This window comes from Panthera tigris, chromosome C1, assembly GCF_018350195.1.
Source record: "Panthera tigris isolate Pti1 chromosome C1, P.tigris_Pti1_mat1.1, whole genome shotgun sequence".
In the NCBI taxonomy this organism is placed as follows: Eukaryota; Metazoa; Chordata; class Mammalia; order Carnivora; family Felidae; genus Panthera; species Panthera tigris.
In genome coordinates, this window is record NC_056667.1 from 160,089,886 (window position 1) to 160,107,957 (window position 18,072).

The following is an 18,072-nucleotide window of genomic DNA, read 5'->3' on the forward strand; positions in this document are numbered from 1 at the left end:
ATTGAATTAGGGCCCACACTAATGACCTCCTCTTAACTACATCTGCAAAGACCCTATTTCCAAATAAGGTCACATTCTTAGGTATTGAGGGTTAGGACTTCAACCTGCCTTTTTGGGGGGACAAAATTCAACTCATAATACCACCTTACAGTGAAACAATCCTGTTGACTAAGACACAGAGATTCGAGGATGAATGAGATGAATCTCACCACTGAACCTGAGTGTTAAGAGTTATGATATCGTTCTCCATTTTGGTTACCATCTTGTACATGACTTTGGAACAACCGATATTCAAGTTTAAAAAAAAAAATCCTGTCTTACTGGCCTGTCTCAGAATAATAGATTAATATTTTAAGCATATTAAGCCCAAAGAAGAACATTTATCACTAAAAGAAACTCAAAGATTTATCTCAAATATTTAGTAATAATTCAAAGCCCAGTTCCATCACTTTTGCAATATACTCAAGGTAAAGTCATCATTATTATTATATATCTCCTAAAAGTATTTTGCCACTGATTTACTTCTTATTTTATCTCTTCATTCCAGCTTCTAATTTTATAAATAGATTATCTGAGATTTACTTTCTCGTGTAGCAAATTAATTGGGGAGTAGTGGATATAAAAGCCAGGATCTCTGACTCTAGGGCACTCATTTTCTGTTCAATATCTGTTGAGTGTCTTATTGGGCAGAGACAAGGCTGGATGCTTTGAACTGGGCAAGGTGAAGAAAAAAGTCACCCTCCTGTCCTCAGGAAGTTTATAACCTGCTAGAGGACATAAAGGAATCTGCAAATAACTTGAACATAAGACAGAATGTGGCCAGTGCTTCAGGAGGAGACTAGCTGAGGGTACCTGAGGCAAAGTGTCATGGAGAATATATAGCCTTGAAGTGGCCCTGCAGGAAGGCTGGAGGTTAGTGACTAGAGACTGGGAACAAAGCCTTCCGTACCGAAGAACATTAGTGCTGACCTAGAAATGGGCAAGGAGCATCAAGCGGTCTGGTTCTGCCAGACTATCATATACATAAGTAGGAGGAAGAGGGCAAGGTCTAAGAATAAGGTCTAAGATCTTACAGGGTCTTAAATACAAAGATAAGCATTGGGGAATGGTCGAAGATGTCTGAGCAAGAGTGTGATAAAACCTTTTTTTTTTTTTTTTTTTATTGAGAAAGGAAACCCTCAATGGACCCATTAGATGGGGAATCCTTGCTTCTAGGGGGCATATCTAACCCCAAATAAACCACATTTCTAGAACCTGAGGTCAGGAAAAATATAACAGATCCCCCCCTACCCCCGATTAAGTATTTGCCCAGAATGTGAGATTACCTGGTACAAGAAACAGCATATTCTATAAAGTAAATATTGACTGAAAAGGAGGATTCTGGTACATTAGAGACTATGGCATCTAAGGAAAGATCTGTAAGATCTTTACTACCCATGAAGAACAAATATATCCTTTCTTTTAAAGTCACCTCTAAGAGGGGTGGGGACTAGAGTATTGCTTTCTAAAAATTGAAGCCTAGAAATCAGTGCATTTTGTGGCTGGCATGTAGAATGTGATTCCTGACCCTTTCATTTTTGTTGTTAGAACTAGGTTAACATCAAAATTTAATATCAAACTTCATTCTCTGCTGGCTTTTTGGATTCTTTCTCACAAGTATAATGTTCATGGCTTGGAGATAAAGAATAAATCAGTGTCTTTCTCATAATCAAAAATATGAATGTGCCATAGTCGTCCTAAAAGTAACGGCAGTAGGCCCTTGAAACACAGATAAAGTAGAGGGAAAGACCTTGGCATTTATGGGTTTATAATACAGTGAGAAATGTCAGAGTTGACAGCAAAACTGGTTTTCACCATAGAAATAAACACTCCTGGGTCTGACAGTACATTCTCTTAATTTACCGAAACATCTATTTTCTACCTAAGACCTATTAGTTTCCTAAACTTTTTATTTCTGTGACCAGCATAATCATTGAGTGACTTGAGAAATTATTTTCTAGCAGGAAATGATTTTTTAAAATCAGTCGTCAAGAGTTCATGCCTATGAGTAGAGAACAAGAAAGCCACAGTAAAATATGGGTGCTGGGTTGTTACCTTGCTAGGTGACCAGCTCACCAACCTTGTAGTCCCCAACTCAAATCTCTGCTTTAGCAAAATTTAAACTCCCGTGCAGCCTAGTCCTTCTGAGAGCCTTATAAACAAGCATTACTCCCCTGTCCTCAGAGAATATCTAAAATGTCTAAAGGCGAGCCTAGATGTGAAACTTAGACAAGCCAGATTCCTTTTGTACTTAAGGGGAGAAGTCCCATGCAGCTAGTCTGGTGTCTGCTCTGCTTCCTCTCTGGGACTGAATAATAGGACTGAAATAGCTGGCAATGCCAACTGACAACCGCGGAGGATTACACTCATCACTTATATGTAAATGAGTATAATGGCATTATGTGACCTGATAGAGGTGTTAGCTGACGCTACAGTGGTGATCCTATTGTCATATGTAAATGTATCAAATCAACACGTCATATACCTTAAACTTAACACAGCGTTACCTATCAATTATATCTCTTTTGTTAAAATATTATTTAAAACATAGACATTGGAAATCTAATGTATTCAGTTAAAATTTTCACATCTCTTACCATTTTCTATATGAAGAGTCTCACCAACCCCAGCCAGTATAGTTCGTTTCTTAATCAGAATCCACATAGCATCTCAGATAGCAAGTTTCAGCAAGCGTACTTCTAAACACCTGCCTTCCCCTGCTCTCCCAACAATGCTGGCTGGATGCTGCTGTCTTTGCAATGAGGAACCAGCACTGAATTCAAAATGAAGCTTCTCTTTGGGACTTACCTATTTCCCTACCCATCCCCCTGCTCACCTACTGACAAAATAGCTTCAAATATAGGACAGCCACCATCTAACTGTACTAGAGAGCTTTCATTTTGCTTCAGTTACTGCTCAGAGCGTTTATCTTGTCCTTTCTTTTCTTCTTTTGTTTCTCTCACCAACTTTCTGTTCTGATCACCTCCTTCTAGAAATCCGTTACCTCCGATCTTTCATTGCTCCCTCTGGAAACTGGGTGATAAAGATACAAAGGAAAACGGATGTTGACAAAAGACATATGGTGTCACGTAGACAAAGAAATGACCGTGTCTTAATCCTGCATGCATGGATGCCCATGGGTGGCTCTTTAATTACATGTATTTTTTTATATATACATTGTGGCTAAGGTGACCAGTGCTGTTTGTAAAGGCAGTCTCTTTTAAAAAATTCTATACTTTTTGTTCACTCTCCTAAGAAATTGAGTTTTGACCTCAAGCCTGTCAACATTATTATTTTTTTTAAATAATTTTCTTAATGTTTATTTATTTTTGATAGACAGAGAGAGACAGAGCACAAGTGGGGGAGGGGCAGAGAGAGAGGGAGACACAGAATCTGAAGCAGACTCCAGGCTCTGAGCTGTCAGCACAGTGCCCGACGCGGGGGCTCAAACTCACAGACTGTGAGATCATGACTGAGCCAAAGTCGGACGCTTAACCGACTGAGCCACCCAGGTGCCCCAACATTATCTTTTATATGCAGCATCTCTATGTACAGTAAAACCACAATCCCCCAAGCCAATGTATAAGAACCATTGACATTGACCAAGAACAGATAAACAGACACTCTTGCTTTCCTAAGGATTTCTGCAAAAACCTAATTTCTTTTTCTGCTTTCCTTTTTTCCCCCTGCAGATTCCATTTTAAATGACTTTGTTATGATGCACTGTGTTTTCATGCCAAATACCCAGCTTTGCCCAGCCCTGGTGGCCCAATATCCTTTTGTTGTGAAAAACCTCTGTTCGCTTGAAGACACTGCACGTGTATATGGTCATTATCTCATTTCATTCTCTGAAGGTAAGTCATGACCCAGGCAGGGTCATGTGTCCACCTTTGTCAAACTCTGAAATGCCCGCAGTTTTCCCCCGCCGTAGGCTCCAGCCCTCTCTAGCATGGTTTTGTTGTGCCGTGTTTCAGGATTTCCTCCCCATTACCTGTGTAGGGGAATGTGAGCCGAGTTACCTCAGGAAGGTGATACATACCTGGGAGGTAACCTAAAGAAAGTTATGGAGAAGAGTGTTATTAGAGAGTATTAGTAGGGACAGTGCCTTAACCTTGGAGGCAGACTTTGTGCCTCTGCAGGATACCTGGCAGCATGGCCCGGGGCCTGCCTGTGTTCTTCCTCTAAGCGCCAGTATTAATCCTTTTGCACATAAATACAGGTTATCATCATGGGGTAGCTTTTCCTTCACATCTGTCCTAGTCCATGTTCTCCTCTAGATACAAAATGTATTCCTTCACTGTATTGTTATTACTACCACATTGCCTTAAGTCACACAAACCTTGGCATTCTGATGGCAGTTCCCCTAGGCAGCTTGAGCACTGAGTTTGTTTGGGGGAAGCTTTTTAATAGTCTGCTGAATTGACCATTTGGTACACGGTTTCTGGCACAGAGACAGCATTCAGAAAATTAAGTCGAACTTAAATAAAAATGGTGAATGCTATGGAGTTATACCCTCAACTTTGGGGGTCATGTGAAAGTATATTTTCCAACTCTACTTTCTTTTCAAAGGAACAAAAATTTAGACCCCAAAACACTTTGGCTTATTGAGTAGTTAAATATATTGAAGGAGGAATGGCTTTCTTTTTTCCGAGCAATCCAATCAATGTTGCATGTTTTTCTTTTTCAGAATTATAATTGCCCTACCTGATTCTCATTTCCTTGTTCACTCATAATTCTCTTTGAAGTCAACAGAATGTGTGAGGATGGGAGATTTGAGTTGAATGTGTTATTCAGAAGAAGCTGCAAGAGTGAGATTTGGGTGTTTATTTGCCTGGAAACTATCTTTCCAAGTAATGACAGCTTAATGAGACTTACATACATTATATATTCTTTCTGGCTTATATTTGGTTTTTCTCAAGTTAACACATTCAGGATCTGTCTGTGCTCTTTTAACAACATACATAATAATTGTTATGAGACCTTTGAGACTTTTTGGAAGAAAAAATAAAAACCACCATTGAATTCAGACTTAATTTTTCCCAAGAGTTAGCATGTTGATAAGATTAAGGCAAACAAAATGCAAAGAAGAGCGAGACAGTATATGGGCCATGTCATATTATCTTTACAACTCAAAACCCCAAACACCAGGCTTCTATTTTTTTTTGCAAATTCTTATTTCTTCATTTTTTAGCTTGTTCCCCTTTAGAGTTGATTGAGAACATTCATAGCACTGATCTCTGTTTTTAAAACAGAAGCTCCCAGAGTGAAAGTCCATACTATGTCCAGGTAGGGAGGTGTGTGGAAAAGGGTACTGGGTGGAGGAGAGGAAGTCACAGAAGTGAACAGTAGAATCAGGGGAGGCCTGTGATATCCAATCCTGATTCTTTTCTCTGTAGACGGAGGGAATCCAGGATGGCTGGGTGTCACCTAAACTACCTAGTGCCCTCAGATCACCTCTTTCACTCTTGGTCCTATGAGAACTTAGATTCTCTTCATTGTTCTATTTTGAATCAACTCTCTGTCAGGCTAATAGCATTGATCCATATTATACTACTTTGTCCTTATAGGAGTCGGTTGGGTTAATATTAGCTTTATTTTACAAATGAGAATTCCAGGACTCAAAAACAGTACAGTGACATGCCCAAGGCAAGTGGCAGAGCCATGATTCATCGAGGCCTTAGGATTTCAAGCCTGAAGCGTGTCACTGTTTTTCTTCACAGATTATTTATTTAAGAGTTTATCCTTCAGGGGCACCTGGGTGGCTCAGTCAGTTAAGCATCCAACTCTTGATTTCCACTCAGGTTATGATCTCATGGTTCGTGGGATGGAGCCCCCATTGGGCTCTGCGCTGACAGCATGGAGCCTCCTTGAGATTCTCTCTCCCTCTCTCTCTGCCCCTCCCCTGCTCATGCACAGATATGCATGCACTCTCTCTCTCTATCTCAAAATAAGTAAATAAACTTTTTAAAAAAGTTTATCCTATGGAGTTTAACAACATTTCTTTACAATGTATTGCATGATACATGTTTATCTATTTCAGGTGGCTCAAAGCAACGTAGATATAATTTGGGGAAGCCAAATAAATCAAGCATTCAATAGAACTTTTTGCAATCATGGAAGTTTCCTATTTCTGGGCTAGACCAGTATCTACTAGCCTTGAAATTAGCGACTATTACTGAGGAACTGAATTTATAATTTTACCTAATTTTCATTCATTTAAATTTAAATAGCTATATGTGGCTTATGGCTACCGTGTTGGACAGCATAAGTCTCGTCCTTAGATCTTGGGGACGAGAGCCTCAAATAAGAATTGCTGTTCTGTAACACCTAGGGAGGGCATCCTGGGGACACCAGGGGCTCACCCTGCTGCAGGCAAGCAAACAGAAAAGGCTTACTCCCTGAAGATCATGCAAGTGTTTCTATATTATGCTGAGGACTCGATTTTTAGTGCCCTTTTCCTCCGGGGACATGTTATATGGGCTTCTTATATAACCTATATTTTTTGGTCATTAGTAACATAAACCAATGGTGACTATCTTTTTTTTTTTTTTTAATGTTTATTTTTGAGAGACAGAGAGAGTGTGAGCAGGGGAGGAGCAGAAAGAGAGGGAGAACCAGGATCCAGAGTAGGCTCCAGGCTCCAAGCTGTCAGCACAGAGCCCAATACAGTGCTTGGACCCACAAACTGCGAGATCATGACCTGAGGTGAAGCAGACCCTTAACCAACCAACCCACCCAGGTATCCCCCAATGGTGACTATCTTAAGGAATATAGGAATTCATCAGAAGAATATGGGGTAACTCAGAAAATAGAAGGAATCCTTGAGGAGCACCAGCTTTCAAAAGGGGCCTCAGAAGCAACAAGTAAAGACCCTGCTATTGGGGCAAATCTGCTGCAAGCATCCTAGGCCCTCACCTCATTCCCACATCCCAAGGAAGGAGGGTCTAGTGGCCTAGCTTGGGTAGCTGCTGACATATTGGCCAAAGGAAGGCAAAGCACTTTATAGGCCGTTCCCCAGAGATGGCCTGTAAAGAAAAACAGAGAGAGTGGAGAAATACGTGGCAAAACAGAGAAAACAACAAATACACATAAACTGCTTACTGCCTTGTGCACAAGTGACAGGAGAAATAATGTAAAACTGAGCAAGTGGGTTAACGCCCATATTGTTGACATGAGATAAGGGATAGCGAAATCCTTAACCCCGTTCCATTAAAGCACTCACATTCAAGTGAGTTGCTTTGGCTCAGTGTTTTCAAAGTACTTAATATCTGTGACTGTGCCTAGCAGCCCTGTGAAGAAGTCAGTATTTTCACTGCGCTTTTTCCAAATCAATAAACTAGGATAATGAAAAATTATGATTTGCTCAGAGAAAAGTAATTACTAGTACAGAAAAGATTTGAGCCCTGAGCCACTGACACCTATTTCTGTCCTTAATCCACATTGTATGTCACCTCCAATTTTGCTTTTAGCACAAAGGAAGATGGTAGAACTCTGTTTAACATTAATATTTCAGGCCTTTTATGTGCTAATGAGAGAAAATCTCTATTCATTAGCTATGCTTGGAACACGATTTCACCGGATGAATACAAGTGCTTTCTAATGAGTTTTTAAAATTATATTTGTTCAGTTTCTGTACTTTTCATCTTTAGTTTCTTTAATCTTTTTAAAATTTGCACTTAAAATTCAGTTCAATTTTCCACTGGTCTTTCAAAAGAAAAGTCAAGCCACCTATAACCCTATCAGGTATTCCTATTGTTAATATTTTGGTATGTATCCTTCCAGTCTTTTTTCTTTACATGTAGATACATATTTTTGAATTTAACAATAGGATCTGACTGTAAGTAATTTTGTCTGCTTTGTCACTAGAAAATATTTTATGAATATCTTTCTCTGCCATCAACTACTTTTCCACACTATTTTCTAAATATAGATGTCTTATATAAGTGAGATCATGTTGTATATGCTTTTTTGTAATATGTTCTTTCTCATATATATACATATATATAGTATGTATATACATATATATGTAAGCATATATGTATATATGCTTTTTTGTAATATGTTCTTTCTCATATATATACATATATATACGTATATACGTGTGTGTATATATATATATATATATATGAAACTATACCTTTTTTCAGTTAATTCCATAGATACTTATTAAACACAATATGTCATATAGTGCTGGGCAACAGAGTGACACAGATACATGAGAAAAACATGATATCATTTTTATTGATTCACAATATTAAATGATAGATATATCATAATTTATTTTATTAGTTTCCTCCTATTGTATATTTAGATTTTTTCCACATTTTTTGCCTATAACAAACACAAAAGGATGAATCAACATCCTCACAGCTAAATCTTTGCCCACTTATACAATCATTTACTTTAAAAGGCAAAGGCAAGGAATATGTAATATTTTAATGCTTTTGATATTTATTACTGCACTGTTCCCCTGTTGTCTTAATTTTGTGTTTTATGATTAAACTATCATATTTTTATTTGCACAAATGCATGCAGGCCTTCAGTTCAGTAAGTGATCACAACTAAGTTAATATTATTTTGAATTTTAATAACTACATCCTTGATTCGGAGCATTTTTAAAAATTTTTTATTTTTTTTTTTAATGTTTACTTATTTTAGAGAGAGAGAGAGAGAGACAGAGCACAAGTGCAGGAGGGGCAGAGAGAGGGAGACACAGAATCCGAAGCAGACTCCAGGCTCTGAGCTGTCAGCACAGACCCCGACACGGGGCTCAAACTCACAAACCATGAGATCATGACCTGAGCCGAAGTTGGACGCTTAACCAATTGAGTCACCCAGGCGCCCCCTGATTTGGAGCATTTTTACATCATTTACTTTATCTTCCCAAAACCCAGCCCCCACTTGTGAGGCTTCAAAAGGACTGGTATGATACTTACTTCCTTTTACATGTAGGAGAAATCAAGGCACATGGAGTCAAGTGAGCCAGAATTCCACGTATACTGGCAAATATTTGGAGAAACTCTATGTGTCACTAATATAATTCTAGTTGCACTAGACATTGTAGTTGCCATCAGGGTCGTCTCAGTGGGTTGACTGGCTTTGGCCGTGATTGGCTCTCCGATTGCATGTCCAAAGTAGACTGAGCCAATGAGAGTCAAAGAGAGGCTTCCTGAGGCTTCTCAGGAAAAAGTTTTCTCAGTATTTAAGAAAGAGAGCAGGAAGCCTGTAGCTCCAATTACCAGTGACCACCTTGCCTTCGTACAATGACGAGGGGGAAGAGTCCTATGACAAAGCTGACATGCATGGAGACTCAGGAAGAAAATGGGTCTGCGATGGCACCTTTGCACTGGTACCAATCCTGGAGCTAACCTACTGAAGGTTCTTTATGTCAGCAAATACAGGTCTTTGTCATTCAGAACAGATTGTTACTACAGCTGAAAGAATCTTAAGTGATCAATGGCTTATATTTAAATTTATAAGAATGTAAATACAGCAATAATTTTGGTCAAATTTTTTTTCTTAGTATCCTAATTTCTTTTCGCTTAGTATTCAACACAAATTCTGTGCTTTGGGCATGGAAATAATTCATTTCATTTCTTGAGTTAAAGAGAAAAAATAGAATGCGGATTTGCCGCTAAGTTTCAGCTAAAACTACCTTCATATACCTCTGTGTATCTCTTACACAGAGACAAAGCAAACACAACACCTTCCTTTACTGAAAGGAAGGGCCTCCATCATTTATTTCTCCGTAAAACTGTCCTAGGATGTTCTCTTTATAAGTTCACTTGTATTCCCTAGGAGGAACTTTTATCAAAAATTGCTTTTCTTATTTTTTTAATGTTTATTTATTTTGAGACAGAGCATGAGTGGGAGAAGGGCAGAGAGAGAGGAAGACACAGATTCTGAGGCAGGCTCCAGGCTTTGAACTGTCAGCACAGACCCCAACTTGGGGCTCGAACTCATGAACTGTGAGATCATAACCTGAACCGAGGTTGGACACTCAACTGACTGAGCCACCCAGATGCCCCAAATTTGGGGTTTTTTTGTTGGCTATTTACAAAACAGTGTTGGGTTTTTATTATCTAGATTAAGCCAAGTTTTTAGGAATATTATTTAGATGTCTAAGGGAAGTTGTGAGCTTAAATTTTGTTGAAGCCAAGTTTTCCCATTGTAGTCCCCCAATTGGTTATGTGGGTGTTTAATCCATATGTTGCTACGAGAGCAATTTACTTCTGTAGGTATTCAACTTGAGACTTTTATTTTCAATAAAGTAGACTTGGTTTGATGATAATATGATGTGATCATGGTGCCCTCTTTCTGAGAAAAGGACCATATTATCAGATATTCTACAAAGTACTATATATGCATTTTCCTAGCCTCATATCAACACCATGGGATGGGTACCCTTTTTACACTAAGGAAGTGAGGATGAGCAGACATGTAATTTTCCCCCAAGCTACATAGCTAGTCAGTGTTAGGACAGTATTTGACCCAGCAGTGGGGTGTTACTCTACGTCCTAGTTCTCTACTCTGAATACTAGCCCCTGAGCTAAGACTAAAAAGAATAGCCAAGAACTAGAGGCTTCCAAAAATGCAGAGAATTCTGAAAATCAGTGAGAAAATAAAATTCTGAGCAAGAAAATGGGAGGCACTTAAAGAAAATGACAGCACAGAAAGCAGTCCTACAAGCCCAAGTTCATAGGCTGACACAAACACAGGAGCAGCTGTGTGATGGGAATAGCTTCACAGAGTTAAACCCAGAAACGCTGGGTCCTATGAAAAATCCCCAAAAGAATCACCCATCCAAAAGATGCAACATTATTTCCAGAGGTGGATCAATAATAATGATGGTGGCTAACTCTTGCTGAGCACTTAATATGTCTCAGATACTATTCTACATGGTTTACCAGTATTGTCTCATCTCATCCTTAACAGCAGTCCTATGATGTTTACTGATGAAGAGACTGAGGCCCTAAGTGGTCAATTAACCGACCAAGGGTCTCATGGTTTGTAAGTAGGGAAGCTGGCCTGTGAACCCAGGCTGTCTAATTCCAGAACTTGCATTCCACACACGTGCCGCGTGAAGGAAGGGATAGATTCAGCGCTCAGGATATTGAGGTGCTCCACAAAGGCAAGCAGGTAGTAAAGAGGCCCCATAACACAGTGGGAAAAGCAAAAGCTCTGAAGTCAGAAGACTCTGTTTAATGCCTGCGTCTTACAAACTATATTACTCAGCAATTATCCTTAACCTTTCTGAACCCCATCTGTATGAAAGGGTAATTATACCTGTCCTGCCCAGCTCATCAGGTTGTTGTAAAGATCAAGTGAGGCTCTGTGTGTGAAAGTACATTATAAACCTTAAAGCCCCACATAAATATTGCCCCACAGAAATAAATTATGGTGCCATTATGAAAGGAATATAGCATAATGTAAAGAATATACTTAAGCTTTGTCTAGTCAGTGGGCAGATGACCCCCAAAGTTTGTTTTCAGCTGCAAGCAGAGATCTTGTATGCAAAGCAGGGCTTAAAAAACAACAACATTGAAGAGTATCAGTTTGAATGTTGATAAGTGTTTTATAAATAGCTGCATAATTAGCATGTACTTACTGCAAAAAGTATACATAATATTTTATTCCCTGTTGTAGGCTGTAATGAATCTGCTGCCTCTACGTCCTAGGTGGTTTTCACTTACTTTCCCCTTGATAATTTTAATACGTGGAACCATTATTAGCTGAATTAAGAATAAGTAAATGAGCAGTAAAAAAAATACAGAAAAATTACAGGTGCCTGTGGTGAGTAAGATAATAACTAGGTAAAAATATATGAAATAATTACAGTGTTTGAACGGCAGAGCCGGCATGAGGAAAATGACTCAATGGAATATTAAGGCTGCTGTTGGCAGGGTAGAAAGACCGTAGCCTACACTGTGGCCTTCACCTCTTCAGATTCTCGGCTCTAATCCTCCCTGAGAACAGATCCAATTTGTCCTCAGCCACGTTTGTGGTGCCAAAGGAGCTGGTCCAATTCGACAAAGGTTTAGTCATTCTGAAAGTCTGTGCTCCTATAGATGAAATACCCAGTATCTAAAAGCTTCTGTTTCAAAGATGCGTCCGATGTTTGGTACTTAGTGGACTTAGTCCACCTGGTGATATCGAATACGAACTTATTTAGGATGTATCTATCATTTGTGTTTGACATCTTGACAAAATGGAATTTCAGATAATGTAGATCAAGGAGCTGTGATTTGTTTGTTTGTTTGTTTGTTTTAGAAAACTGGGTTATATATAACATTCCAAACAGTGTGATTGAATTAAGGTAACCAGTCAATCAACAAACATTTGGGACTTTTTATGTTTCCAGATCCTGCTGCTAAGGATTCTGATTTAATGCTCCCAGATGGTGAAAAATCTTATTACCATAAGAAGAGAAACCTCAAGTTAGGATTTGAATCCTCACAAATGTTTGGTTAATAGCAATGAGCCACTGCTTTTTATTTTTTTATTTTTTTTAAGCAAGCTCTGCACCCAATACAGGGCTTGAACTCAGGACCCTGAGATCAAGAGTCACATGCTCCACTGCGGGGTGCCTGGGTGGTAGGTTAAGTGTCAGACTCTTGCTTTCAGCTCAGGTCATGATCTCACAGTTCGTGAGTGCAAGCACCACATCAGGCTCTGCGCTGACAGCATGGAGCCTGCTTGGGGTTCTCTCTCTGTTCTCTTTCTGCCCCTACTCGACCCGTGTGCGCTCTCTCTCTCTCTCTCTCTCTCTTAAATATATAAACAAAAAAATTTTTTTTAATAATTAAATAAAAGAGTCACATTCTCCACCGACTGAGCCAGCCAGGTACCCCCAAGCCACTGCTTTTTAAATCAGCAGGTTCTGGACAAGAGCACGGGTTGAAGCTACAGCAGAGAGGAACAGTGGAAACCCTCTGCTTCCCTGACTGTCAGATTGTCAGGGAGTTGCAACAATTAACACTCGATTTTCTGTATGTGCTTTGTCTTCTTTGAGGATTTAGGGGGATCAGTTTCTGCATCTGAGACAAATTTCTCCATTATCTAATAAATCTCTAAATCACCTAATTCTGCTGCATACATAATATATGTTAGCATTAAGAGATATTAATATCAGACAAAATGTGACAACATAGGTAAACAGAGTAGTGGGGACAGGGATAAGAGAACTGAGTTCTAATCCCAAGAATTCCATTGACAGATTTGGAAAAAATCATTTTAAACTCATTCTACCTCAGTTTCCTTACCTCTGAAGTGGTGGAGTTGGAGGTAAAATCAAAGGGCTTTTGCAACTCACAGATTCTATGATTCTGTGAACCATCTGAAACCAACTCTGTGTCCGTGATGACTTTGGCCATTTTGACCATTAAGGCCTTTTCTTAATTGTGTTTAAAATAAAAATTCAGGGACACTGGGGTGGCTCAGTTGGTTGAGCATCCGACTTCAGCTCAGGTCATGATCTCACGGTTCATGGGTTTGAGCCCCGCATCAGGTTCTGTGCTGACAGCTCAGAGCCTGGAGCCTGCTTTGGATTCTGTGTCTCCCTCTCTCTCTGACCCTCCCCTATTCGCGCACGTGCACGTGCACGTGTGCTCTCTCTCTCTCTCTCTCTCTCTGTCTTTCTCTCTCAAAAATAAACATTGAAAAAAAATTTTTTTGAATAAAATAAAATAAAAGTTCAGTAAGGGACACCTGGGTGGCTCAGTTGGTTAAACATCTGACTCTTGATTTCAGCTCAGATCATGATCTCATGGTTCCTGAGATGGAGCCCACACTGGGCTCCACACTGGCAGCGTGGAGCCTGCTTGGGATTGTTTCTCTCTCTCCCTCTCTCTCTCTGCCCCTCCCCTGCTTGTGCGTTCTCTGTCTCTTAAAATAAATAAATAAACATTTAAAAATAATAATAAAAAATAAAAGTAAAAATTCTGTGAATAAGTCTAGATTCTCTTACGGACTTTTAACTGGCACTTTATGTGACACCATGTTATCTTTCTGTGTCTTTTTCTCCATGAATTCAAGCAGCCATATTGCTTCTTTTTTTTTTTTTTTAATGTTTTATTCATTTTTGACAGAGCATATTTGGGGGAGGGCCAGAGAGAGAGGGAAACAGAGGATCTGAAATGGGCTCTGCGCTGACAGCAGCAAGCCCAACGTGGGGATTGAACTCATGAGCCGTGAGACCATGACCTGAGCTGAAGTTGGATGCTCAACCAACTGAGCCACCCAGGCACCCCCGCCATATTGCTTCTTACCTGAACTTAACTGTCATGATCTCAGGAGTCATGGCCTTACTTAATCCAAGTATTTCCTGATCATTTTTATTTTCTCTGCTAACCTGAACATAACATAGACATTAGCCACGCATATATTTCCGATAGTGCTCTTCAGATGTTAAAAGTAACTTATGTGGAAAAAAAAAAGTTTATATGTGTGGTATCTGTTGATAATCCTTTTTAAATTGTTACTTGTCCTAGAGAAGAGCTAGATTTTTATGCCGTGTATGTAGAACTTTATCCATCAAGTGGTTAATGCATTATTCTGGTTTTAGCCAAAAAAGGTAATGGTTTCTGCAACCTTCCTGATGTGTTTGAATGTATAAACAAACTATATTTGAAATGTTACTCTTTTTAGGTTCCATTGTTTTACATCGCATTAAGACAAGGGACCTGGTAGGATTTCTTTCCCCTTTTGGCTGCTATCTGAAGGGAATATAGTTTTTTCCCCTCTCTCCACCTTTTTTGTAAAAGTTAAATAAAATATCAAAATAAATCTCCTAAAAGCCTGGTGAAAGTGTTATGGGAATCAACAGAAGCCCCGATACTGCATCAATAAGCATTTCAGGTATAATCAATTACATAAAGTGTTCTCTGTGCCCCTTGAGAATCTGGCTCAACAGACTGTTCAGGAATAGAACAATATGTTGCCTGTGGAGGGGCAGAGTCCTTGAGCATCTTTCTGGATTCCGCTTATAAAAGTACTATTACCCCCACCTCCAGTAACATCTGTAAGGGGAAAGGGAGACTTTGTGAAATAAATCAGTGCTTCCTTTTATTTTCCCAGAGGCAAAAATACTTAACTTTCATGAGAAAAGAAAGCAAGCCTCATTCTCGTCCCTCTGGATTTGGTCATTGCTGGCTCCCAGGAGGCTGTGGAACCACTCATTAAGAGCAGAGGACACTCAGAGCTGGTTTAGAAAGTACTTGTCGGCTCTGGGAAACTTAGAACTTAGGCAAAAAAAGAAGGAGGAAGGAAGGAAGGCAGAAAGAAAGACAGGAATATTTTTCTCATTAGGATTTTTGCTTCACAGATGCAATCATTCTCAATAATTTCATGAACCCAAGCACTAATGTCCAGTCACTATAGCCACTGTTTAGGACTGGGGGCGGGGTGGTGGTGATGACAATGGAAAGAGCCCTGTCTGGATTTATAAACCCTGCCATTTATCCACTGAACAGCCTCAGGCAGATCTCTTCTCTCTGTTTCATCTGTAAATATTTATAGAGAGCGTTATACAATCATGTGAGCGCATTGGGCATATTTATTACAAACTATAAAGCTCCATACACATTTATAGGTTTATCATGTTAATTCTCCCAATCCTGTGTTCTGTCTCATTGCAGACAAAATAAAGATTTCCCCCATAGGAAAGAAGCCACGAAAAATCTTTGTCCTGACCCACAGAGATGATGTAAATTTAGTATCCTATCCTAAGGCCTTATAGATTAGCCACAGGTATGCTGCTGATAGCACTGTATCCAACTCACAAGCGTTTGCATTACTTCCTGAGTCCCAAGTCAAAATAATCTGGAAAGTTAGCATTATATCCACTTGATATCAACCTTAATACTCCAAATCATTGCAGTCTTGTGCAAGTAAGAAGAACAATCTCTTTCTCTCTCCTTCTCTCTTACTGACTCTTGGGTGGAACACTGCGTATTTTCCAATCAGTCAAGAATAACTCATTTGGTGCCCACTGTGTGCCAGACTGTGTTGCTAAGATACCATAAAAAAAATAGTGATAAAATGTAGTGCCCAGCACTGCAGTTCTTGGGAAAGAAAAACTGAGTTGTGTGTATATACAAGCAAGAGACCTAAGGGTTAATCAGAAAAGAAATAATTTTTGCATAAAGTGATCTTTCTTCCCTTTTTTTTATTGTAAGCTCAGAAAGAATTGTAGCAATACAGGTTGAGCAATTTTCTTTTTTATGAATCCTGTGCTCAATTTATGAAAGTCATTTTGCAACCCATTTACATGCAGTAAACTTTGCTTTAAGGTTCTGTCATTTACCTTGATCATGATTATTTATAGTCCCTTTAGAAAAGGCCCTTTACTGGCTTAGGTCTCAAGCACAGCACTGCCACAAGGCAGTTTTCTACTGAGCCTTTTAAGTCATGGTCGTAAGCTAAGGCATAGCCAGTCTTATAGCCAACTATGAGGCACAACGGTGTTGTGTAATGGGGAAGAGAAGTAGTTGGAATTAAGAGTCTTGGTCAAAATCAACTCTATACTCTCACCATGTAATCCTGGCTATTTTTGCTCCTTTACAGTCAGTTTGCTCACTTGTGGAAAGGGAAGCATGCTTAACTGAAGTACTCTAGTGCAAGATACAGGGTAAATTATAAAGAGGAAATTGTTCCATGAACTAATTGTCTAATTGCGGTAGGAACTACTATAAATCACTGAAAAAGGAATGGTATGTCTAATCTAAAATCTTTCTTGATCACATACTATATTCTCTCTACTGTAATACACACATGAATGTAAACTGAGAGCAGAAGCCCTTACCTTACACGTAGTGGGCACTCAATTATGTATTTATTGTATTGATGGATAAATACAGTTGCTAGCTGAAAGTCACTGTGCTAAGCATGGTACAGAATACAAGGTATTTAATGTATCTTCCTAGGCCTGCAGGAGCTTCTAGTTTAGTTAAGATGACTAGCCATAAATGCACAAAAAGCCAATATGAGTTATGTTGTGGTTCTAGACAGGAGAAGTTATGATGTAAAGAGTGTGTCTGAGTCCCTTACCAGACCTATATGGTAGGAACCCTTCCTCTTCCTGACAATGGGAGAGCCTGTCTTCTTCCAGCCTCACTTTCCCCCATGCACTCCTGGTATGAATTACAGCTCCAGCAGAACTTAGATGCTCACTCAGAAGGGTTTAGCTGAAATGTATACAATGAAGTGGCTTAATAGAGATATACGCAGAATTCTGGAAAGCAAAAAGAGATGGCAAGGGACAAGCTAGAGAGACAAGCAACAGTAAGTAGGAAGCATTCCCTACCCTAGAGGTGAAGGGCCAGGTGAAGGTCAGGCAGGGAGTGTGGTGGTGGCCAGAGCTAGGCACAGAAAGAACCCCTGTCAACACACAAGTCCAGGTGGAGTCATGCAAGTCTCATCCCTTGGACAACTGTCATGTCAAAGTCCGCAGACATTAGCAAAGGTTTGTATGCATTTGCTCCAGAATCTTTACATGGGCGGGGCTTCTCTTGTGGGCCTGAGGAAGGAATGCCATCAGTCCAGAAGGCTGGCTTTCTGAAACCGGGACCTGTCACTCTCTACCTTTGTGAAATGAGTGTGAAATGGCTAGATGTCTTCCTTGACTCCGAGGCACTTACCACGCACAGCCTTCACAAGGCACGGAGCAGGAGAAAACAGACTACACCCTCAACAATAAGAGGCGAGTCATCCGCCTGGTGCTGCAGTGGGCCGCCGTGCACGGGGACGTGCTACAAGAGGATGATGTGGCCGTGGCTTTCCTCGAGGTACATGGGGTCATCCCTTCCCAGAGTACGTCTTTGTCTTACGATCCAGGACTCTCCATAAGCATGGTAGCTTCCCTGGAGAGACTGTGATTGCAAATTCTCTTCTCTGTTAACATGTTCATCAGAAGGGTACTCTGAGAGGAATAGAGAACAACTTCAGCCATTATCCGGCCACTCATTCAATAACAGCTAGCATTTTAATGTATTTTCATTTGGTCTCTTTTTCTTTGTGTATTTTCTATGGTTATAA

At 39.8% G+C, this 18,072-nt stretch overlaps 1 protein-coding gene across 6 annotated transcripts in view; it reads left to right on the forward strand.

The window, feature by feature from the left end:
- Positions 1-18,072, forward strand: part of RAPGEF4 (Rap guanine nucleotide exchange factor 4) — a 288,747-nt gene that overhangs the window by 234,419 nt on the left and 36,256 nt on the right. For 5 of the 6 annotated variants that reach the window (XM_042994712.1, XM_042994714.1, XM_015541285.2 and 2 more), the window contains 2 exons: positions 3,732-3,810; positions 17,672-17,822. In XM_042994712.1, the coding sequence (XP_042850646.1) occupies positions 3,732-3,810; positions 17,672-17,822 (230 nt within the window). Of the gene's footprint in view, positions 1-3,731; positions 3,811-17,671; positions 17,823-18,072 lie in introns of those variants that run through there. The other variant, XR_006220771.1, reaches the window with a different exon arrangement.